This window comes from Blastomyces gilchristii (assembly GCF_000003855.2).
Source record: "Blastomyces gilchristii SLH14081 genomic scaffold supercont1.4, whole genome shotgun sequence".
Taxonomy (NCBI): domain Eukaryota; kingdom Fungi; phylum Ascomycota; class Eurotiomycetes; order Onygenales; family Ajellomycetaceae; genus Blastomyces; species Blastomyces gilchristii.
This window is the reverse complement of record NW_003101679.1, coordinates 3,329,878-3,339,907: the sequence shown is the minus strand read 5'-3', so window position 1 is coordinate 3,339,907 and position 10,030 is coordinate 3,329,878. Positions and strand designations below refer to the sequence as shown.

The 10,030-nt window shown below is 29.0% G+C and overlaps 1 protein-coding gene across 1 annotated transcript; it reads left to right on the top strand.

The window, feature by feature from the left end:
• Window positions 1-4,426: 4,426 nt before the first annotated feature.
• On the top strand, window positions 4,427-4,597 carry BDBG_16714 (uncharacterized protein; the record flags this gene model as incomplete). The annotated part of the gene is made up of 1 exon (XM_031724604.1): window positions 4,427-4,597. The coding sequence occupies one exon, from the start codon at window positions 4,427-4,429 to the stop codon at window positions 4,595-4,597; it is 171 nt and encodes a 56-aa protein (XP_031577435.1).
• Window positions 4,598-10,030: the final 5,433 nt, after the last annotated feature.

The window sequence follows — 10,030 nt, the reverse complement described above, 5'->3', positions numbered from 1 at the left end:
AACAATACATTCTTTTGAGCTAGATGCATGTTTTTCTTTGCAATTAGAGCATTTAAGCAGAATATGTTGACATATTTCATCTCTTTTTAAGTAATTTTCATATTTATACTCACTAGTTTTGTAATCTCTAGCATAGAATGCATATTTTGAGTCTCTAAAACAAGAGATTGCAAAGTGTTCATATCTTTGACAGTGTGAACACTGTGATTAAGCTTTGAGATTCATTCTTGAGTCTTTGTATTCATGAACTCTCATTCTCAAATCTGCTACTCTTACTTCAGAGATCTTTGATTGTTCAAGTGTTTTTATATATACTAGAACAGAGACATTTCTTCTACTTTGTCTGAACTCAATTGAATTTAGTTATACAGACTCTTTTCTCAGTTGAATAGAGTTATATTCTTTTAATTCATTTTTAAGAAGTAATATTTCTTCTTTACAGTCAAAATTTTCAACTGAAATATTATGAAGAATGAATTTATCTCACTTTTCATCTCTCTCAGATAGAATTATTGTGTTTAACAAAGATTTTACTGCTAATTTTGAGACATTCTCATTCTGAATAAGGAATTCTGCACTGAATTCAGACATTGTAGTTAGAATGATGAAGTTTTCAAAGAAGAATGACTTAATTAAAGCTATAACTGATTTTTGAACTTAATATCAGTTATTAACTGAGAAAAGAACTGCTGATTAATTTCATTTCTGATTCTAAAAATGAGATTCAAGTGTAGCTTGTTTCTCTGCAAGATGTTCTAATTTAAGATCTTAAGAATAAGTCTTCTATTTCTGATGATTTGGAAGTTTTTCTCATTTTGCATTTTTTTTTTTTCACTTTTCTATGAATAGAAGTATGAGCAGTATTCTTCTCAGTTTTCTCAGGATTTTGAGCAGATTTTGAGACAGCAGGTTTAGAAACAGCAGATTCAGCTGCTTAAGTATATATTTTCTTCTGATTTAACATAGAAGAAGAAGAAGTAGAAAAAGAAGAAGAGTAAAGTGAAGAGTCAGTGATTGTACTAGAAATTTTCAATGTTTTTTGAACTGTGTTTGAAATTTCAAGTTTGAACTTGATCATCTTCTGTAGTTGTCTAGCCTAAGTATCAAGAATTAACAGAACTTTTTCATTTATCTCATTCAGACACTGCTTTTCAAGAATCTTACTTGCTTTTTCAAGTTTCTGTATTTCAAGAACTTATTATTTCTCTATTTCTTCTTTATTATTATTATTATTATTCTTCAATTATAGATGTATGCAGTCAGAGACTATAACATCTATCTAACTACTTCTTCTTTCTTTCGTCTCTTCAGAATTTGAATCTCAGAAATAGCATTTGAGAAAGCATCTTTTTTCATATCAACTGACTGTATTTTTGAACTCATTGTTATCACTCAATGAAAAGTTGATCAGACTGTTTCAATTGAGAGATTTGTTGAACTCTTTTGAATTGAAAAGTTAATCAGACTGTTTCAATTAAGAGAATTCTAAGTCTGTTTTCAATTGAAAAGTTGATCAGACTATTTCAAAAGAAGAATAAAAGACTTTTGTGTATAAAACACCTGATTTTTTTCACACTAGTTCAGTAACTAAATTAGATTTTTAAAGAGAATCTAATAAACTAAAATTGATTTTTGAGATAAATCAATAAAATCTTTACAATCTCTTTCTTGAAATACAGTGAGAAACAGTATGATATTAATTGATAATAAATCATATAATATGACAGTTTTTGAGAGAAAAACTGATAAAAAATAAATCAATTTTTTACAGAGAAATTAATAAAAACTATTTAATTTTATTCTAAATTATTCAATTCTTCTCCCACAACAAGTGTGCAACTCAAATCAGTTAATAAAGAGTGTAAAAAAGAATTAAGTATTAATGAAAGCTCTTCAGTCACTGAAAAAGAAATTCTTACTTAACAGAATGTGAAATTATGATAGAAAATAACTCTGCTTTTAATTCTTTGTAATAATATTGTATAAAATTCAGAGAAAAATATCTTACTTTTTCAAGAGAAGTAAAAAACTATTTCTAAGATCTTTTTTTTACATTAACTGCTGTAGAAGAATGAGATAGAAACTGCTAAGATATACACTACTGTATACTCTCTATCAAGACTTTCTCTCTTCAGAGTCTTGATATTATAGAGAATATAAGTCTATTTCTATATAATAATATAAATATTGTCAGCAGGATGTAGAGAAACTGGTTATTTATATCTCAAAATAGAAGACTTTATCAATGATTATATTAATATAGAGTTAATTCTCAAATTCAATAGAAATCTAGTATTACTGTTCTCAATTTCTTACAGAATCTATTGAATATTGAGATATTAAAACTAGATTTAATATATCTCACTGTGCAGGAATCAAAGGCTCAGTGAGATCTTGAAGTATACTGATTTTATAATTGTTAATATGCTGTTGACTTGTTGTCTGCTGATTATGTGTTGAATACTGTTGTCAAGATATCTTTTTGTATTTTTCTGCTGAGAATGGGCCAGATTGGAAAGGGCGGTACAAGGGTGGGACTTGGCATTGATGTTTTGAAACATCAAAGATGAACAGGATTTTCGCAGAGATCACTTCTCAGATATCTTCACAATTACAGATTGAGGATCTTCCAAAATCAAGAAGATTGGCGCATATGACTAGGTCTCTTCACCTTACAATTTGTATGACAATTTGGCCCGGGGTTGTGGTGTGGTAGGGGTGAACGGGGGATAATCCAACACAGGAGTTTCGAACAATGTCTGGTTCATGTTTGGCTGGATAACTCCACCACCACACGGGGTATGCGGTCGGCGATGGGGTCAAAATGCTCGTATGATCAAGGGCTTTTCAATGGATCTATCGGCGGGTTCTTATTCGAAAAATCGAGCGAGTTCGTGGTGGAGCGGTTGTCATCAATCAATTATTAATTTATTAATTTTAATTAGTTAATAAATCAATGACATCTCTGTCTACACTTAGTTTCACAAGTATGTCCAATCTTTATGACAGGTAGAGAGTGAGGTCAGAAGTATTAAAATATGCAGAGACATCTAAATATTTCTTTAAAACTTGTATTATATTTATCTCTGATTCAGTCTGTGTTGAAACTGTCTGTATAGAGATTTCTTATTGAGTTAATCATTGAATTTCTTTATATTAATGTTATTAATTCACATGTATATCAGCTATCTGCTGCTGCTATAATATCAACATTGTTTAAAGTCACTGCAGTACTGTATCTATGCTTATATTTAAGAGTTCTCTTATATTATCAGTAAACATAGCTATATCATTCAATAAATATACAGTATCTGCATTTGAAAGTTCTTCAGAATCAGAAGAAGTGTATTCATATAAATATTTCATACCTCTAAGATGTCCGAACTCTCAGATCTTTCACTGATATTCTCTTTATAAGATCTTATTACAGAGACAGAGCAGCTGATAAGCAAGCTTCTATCTATTTAGCAGAGACTCAGTATCTGCTTAGCTAGTCTGTAATTATTCATTTTCTTATTATCATGTATTGTTACACATTTAGATATCTTTTTAATAAGTAATTATTTCTAATAAGAAGACATTGAACATTTTTTAGGTATAAGAGACCTACACTAAAGAGATTGACATTAGATATAGAACCTATATAACAAAAGTAGAAAACATTAGAGAAGAAAAAAGAGAGAAGGAAAAGAGTATAATCAGAACAGATATTTATACATGTATGAGATGAAGCTCCGGGGCGGGAGAATAGAAGCTCTGACATGAGTTTTCAGCTGAGAATTGAAGCTTTCAGCAGGAATGACTGATGATCAGAGAGGCTGATAAGCGGGGCTTTCAGCAGGAATTCATGAAGTGTAGTGAAATGATCTATATAATCGGGCGTAGCCCGCCACACTACTTAATATAATGAAAAACTTTGAGCTGAATAATATATTTAACTCACTTAGTATCTCACTGATTAACTGATCCTTTTGAATCAGAGTACTATAAACAAATATATGATAGATTGATGATATAAATAATCAAGCAGAGAATTTCCTTATCATATTCAAAGACTCTGTAAATAATCTTGAAGGTAATCAATCTTATTTATAATAACTGTTAATAAATATCTTAATTATAATATATATCAGAGATTCTACAATATAGAGAGATTAATGAGTTTTTATGTATCTGAATACTGCTTAAATATCAATGAGATTATTATGATAAATATATTACTTATGAAAATAGAATTTTCCCAGCTCTCTCTAAAAATTAATAGCAAAATATCATTAAAAAATCAAAATATTCGCATTTTTCTAGAATTATTCAATATCATTCAATACATGTTTTTTACAATTAAATATCATTTAAATACGCGTCTTTCTTATCTTTATCATCAAATTCATATATATTAATCAACTCTTTTTTAATATATCTTACAATGTCTGCTGTTCTGCTACTTTGTAAGCTTATACAAGGACTTCTACTCTATGCCTCAGTCTTCTCAAACTATCTGTCAGAAGTTCCGGATAATGACGAGATTTCAGTTAATGATGAGATGAAGAAGCAGGTGAATAAGAAGAATATAAAGACTCAGTCTGAGAATTCTTAATATTCATGAATCTCTACATCTGAGTCTGATATCTCATATAGATTGTATGAACAGGTGATTATTAATGAGATAAAAAATTCGGTTAAGATTAAATACTGAACTGTCTTAGTAAATGATTCAACTGTCAGCTTCTTTGATATTCAATATACTGTAGGAAAGATAGCTAAGAAGTATATTACAAAGTAGATCTGCAAGAAGATGAAAGTTGTAGATTATACAGCTGTTATCACATTATACAAATGTGAATTTCAGATCAATAAAATCACTATTGAGAAGAAGAAGAATTGAAAGAGAATAGTTAATCTTTTGAAGAAGTTATATAAGAAGAAGATGAGTGATCTTACTATTAAAGTCATTTCTTCTTTCAATCTTCTTAATATTTCAATACTTTTTTTAAACACATCTGTAATATACAGTTCTGCAGCTTTTATTGAAGTGTTAAATTGACAATTAAAAACTCAGATATTGACATTAAAAAGAGCTCTTGATATTAAAGAAGAAACAATCTCATCATTCTGCAATTCTTATCACAATTCTGTCAAATTCTCTTAAATTTATGAAATATTCAATGATAAAAAGCTATCTACATGTTCAAGAATCACAGTCATAAGTTAATAACTGAAGAAGGTTTGAAATTGATAATCAAAGAAATAAGATTCTTTGCAGGTTGAATATGAGATAACTGCTCAATGACATTGTCAAAAGATAAATTGTTATAACTTTGAGCAGAGCACTTGCTGAATAGTATATAATAATACTCATATTCAACTGCTGAGTAGTGAGATGACAAGTTGAATAGATAATACTAAACATAACAAAGCAATGATTGAGACTTCTTCAAGAAAGATGATAATATAATTAATAAGTAAAAAGAAGAAGAAGAATTAGAAGAATGAATCTATAACTTCTACATTTAGTTCTTCTATACAGACTTCTCAATTGTCAGTAGTTATATTTCCTTCTTCAGCTTCAGCAGCTTCAACTTCATTAAATATAGCATTTTCAAGTGAGATAATCAATGTGATGATGATGAAATATATGATGAAAGAAATAGAAGAACTGAATTCGCAATCTCATTATCATTCATATTCAGATCTGCTATCAAATCTTTTATCAAACTCTTAATTGAATTCGCTGTTGAATTCTTCATTGAATTCACTGTTACACTCTTCATTGATTCTGCTGTTGACTTCATTAAATTCATCTTCAATTCAAAGCAGTTCAATATCTCAATTTAGTGAATAAGCAGATTTATTCTTTGATGAATACTTTAAATGATTAACAATCTGAAGACCTAATAAAGCTTCTGATTTGTTAGATGCTAAGTTCATTCTTCAGAACAAAGAATCTCAATTGAATTATCTACAGATATTGACAAGAGAACAGTTACTTGATATGAATATTAAGAAGAGTATATTTCAAATTATAAGAGATGGATTAAAAAGTTAATTATAGCAGGCAAAATGACAGAAATTCAAATCATCTTTATTAACTACTCATAGTGATAAGAGCAGACCTCATACTGCTTCAATCTCTAAATCTGTATTATAGTTAAATGAATTGCAATCTGAATCTTTCTGATTATTATAATACTATTCTACATGAGCAGATCTGAAATATTCTTTTAGATCTTTTATTCTCATAATGTTCTCAACTGCATGATGTAAACAAGCTTTAAAATCTTTATTAAACTGAGTATCTAACTGATCTCTATATCTTCTAATTCATTTCTTCAACGCGTGAAAAGACTCCTCTATAGAATTATAGTCAGATGAATATAATGATAAGAATAATAGTTCAATATCTGCATCTCTGCAAAGATTCTTCAATTCTTGAGATCAATAAGTATTGCAATTATTTATCACTAAGTAGTAATAACTCTGTTGATATTTAAGTAGTATCTGAATATATAACAACTCATTAAACCTCTCTGTATTGTAGAATCTCTGATATATATTATAATCAAGATATTTATTAACAGTTATCATAGATAAGATTAATTATTTTCAAGATTATTTACAGAGTCTTGTAATATAATAAGAAAATTCTCTGCTTGATTATTCATATCATTAATCTACTATATATTTATTCACAGTACTCTCATTTAAAAAGATCTGTTGATCAGAGAGATACTGAGTGAGTTAAATATATTATTCAGCTTGAAGTTCTTCATTATATTAAGTGACTATGAGGTTATTTTATATTATAGAACTAATAAATTAGTAAATTCTATATATTAAATAATATTTAATTAAAATATTAATCATCTTCTTTTATATTAAATTCAGTTTCTTCAATAATCTAGATATTGACCGTGAGTGAATATCAATATTAAATTTATTCTTCATAAAGTAGACAGTCTTATTATGATATATAGTTGAATATATCTTGAAAATATTCTTTAATTCTGATAAGATATCTGATGTGATCTTTGACTTTACACTGTATATTAAATGAGATTTTCTAGCAGTTTTAAAGCAGTAAAGATTTCATTAAATTTAATATACAGTAGTCAGATAATAATCAATACTTTATATAATCTCAGCAGATATATAATTATTCTTAAGAAGATGTACAATCTCAATGATAATGAAATCACAGAGTTGAGATATCATATTAATAATAAAGGTAAGAAAGTCTGGCGGGCTGCGCCCGATCATTATATAGACTATTTCTTTATACTTTATAGATTCCGCTGAAAGCTCCGATTCTCGGTCATTCTCAATCACTGATCCTCAGCTGAAAAACCCACAGAATTCCTATTCTTCCACCCTGAAGCTCCACCGCGTACACACTGTGTATGTGTATAAATATTCACTCTGATCACTAATTCTCACACTTTTTCTTTCTTTTTCTTCTTTAATGTTTTTCACTTTGTTATATAAGACCTATATATATTATACTGATCTATTCAGCGTAGGCCTCTTACACTTGAAAAATGTTCATTGTTTCCTCATTAGAAATGATTACTCATTGAGAAGATATCTGAATGTGTAATAATATGTAAGAAATAGAAAAAATAATTAAACAGTTAAGTGAATATCAAGGTCTCAGATAGAAGCTTACTCATCAGTCACTCTGACCCTGTAACAAGATCTTATAAAGAGAATGTCAGTGAAAGACCTGAGAGTTCTGACACTCTAGATGTATAAGATATTCATATAATTACACTTCTTCAGATTTCACAGATATCACATATCTGATAAATGATATAATCATGTCTAATAATAATATAGAAGAACTCTTGAATGTGAGTATAAATACAATATCACAGTGACTCTGAGTAATGTTGAAATTACAATAGTAATAGATAGCTGATATGCATGTGACTCAATAACATTAATACAAGGAAATTCAACAATTATCTCAACTAGAAATCTCTGTATAAGTAACTTCAACACTGACAGAATTGAATATGAATATAATACAAGTGCTGAAGAAACACTTAAATACTTTCACATATTTTGATGCTTCTGATCTCACTCTCTACTCATTATAAAGGCTGGAAATGCTTATGAAACTAAGTGTAGATGAAGATGTCATTGATTCACTAATCAATCAAGATTGATATATCAATGAATGATTGAAGAATTACACAAAACAGAAGTTTCATTCATGAATGAAAGCATATGAACCAGTGCTGTAAATATCTGATAATATCATCAAATATCTTGATATTCTGTTCTGAGACACTGTTATGCAACAGAAAGTATTAGATTGATTACAGAGTGTCTAACAGAGAAACACTTCTCTTATAACATTCATTCCTGACTTCAATATTAAGATTCTAGAAGTAGGTGATCAATTTTGAAAGAACTGAATGAATATTAGTATACTTAAGAAGACATTAGCTTTTGAACTCTTACAGGCCCTTGTAAGCATAGACAAAGACCAGACTTATGTACAACTCTGAATATTGAATGACTGTCTTATTAAGCTCAAGAGTATACAGAACAGTGATAGAAGATATTACATCTCAGTCACTTATACACCTGTGCTGAGAAATAACAACAATGATGCAGATGTCATGAACTGAGTAGACTTGACTATCTATGTATAAGCAAGGGTCTTCACTGTTTAAACAGACTTCTGAGTTCCTGGGATCACTTCTGAAGAAGTTGCTGATTGATGTTAACAAGAAGTGTGCATCAACTGTAATTAATCAGAACACATTGCTTTCAACTGCTGATCAGTCTATGTATCTTCTCACTCAAAGAATGAATCAATATCTGTTCACATCAACTACATTGCATTGAAGAAAGATTTAGAAGATAACTATGAGAACACTCTGATGAAACAGGGAAAAGATTAGCTTCTGTTCAAATTTTTAAACAGAATCTTGAAGAGGTCAGATGACAATTATTTGAACAGAAAATGACAATGAACACAATTCTTGTATCTACTGTGATTAATAATATATATAATATGAAAGGCATAATAGACAGCAGTCTAGGTTATTATACAATGATTAAATCTTCAGTTGTAAGATGTTATAATCTTCAGTGTATTCCCTTATCAAAATCTCAACTCCTTACAGAGTTTGATGATTCAAAAGACATTCACACCTGTTACGTGATAAAACTAGACATAGATGTTGAAGCACATCAATGTGAAGATGCCTATGCATATGAAGTTGATAATCTTGACTATAATCTTATGCTAGGACTTGCCTGATGAATTCATGAAGATGATATTTATAAGGCTATAAATCTTACACAGATCTCTGTCAATGCTTATGAAATGCTCTGAAAAAGAAGTCATTGATGAGATCACTAACAACGTCATTAATAGCAGAATCATGTATCAATCTATTTCATCAGTCTGACTTATATCAAGAAAGCTCTAGAGAAGTTATTCTGTACTACAATAACAGATTCTCACATAAAACTCTCTCAATAATATCATAAATATCTAGATGTCTTCTGATAAGATAATATTATGAATATACTCTCTTTACAAGACTCAGAAGTGAATCATAGTATCAAGTTAGAAAAGAAGAATAATAAGAACTCTGAGTCACTATGAGATCTTCTTTATAATATATCTCAAGATGAACTTCTTCTTCTTCAGAAGACACTCAATAATCTGTTAAATAAGAAATTCATATATATTAGCAACTCTTCTACTGCAGCTTCTATTCTCTTTGTAAAGAAATCAGATGAAGAACTCTGATTCTGTGTGAACTATTAAGAATTGAACAGATTAATTAAGAAGAACTGCTATTCTTTATCTCTGATCAATTAAACTCTAGCTTGTATCAGACAAGCTCATTAATTTATAAACTAAATATTATCACTGTGTTTCATAAGATCTGTATCACTGAAGAAGATGAATGACTTATAGTATTCTGAACATATTATAATCTCTTGAATGAGTAGTTGCACTCTTTGAACTAGCAAATGCTCTCAGTACATTTCAGAAGTATATTAACTG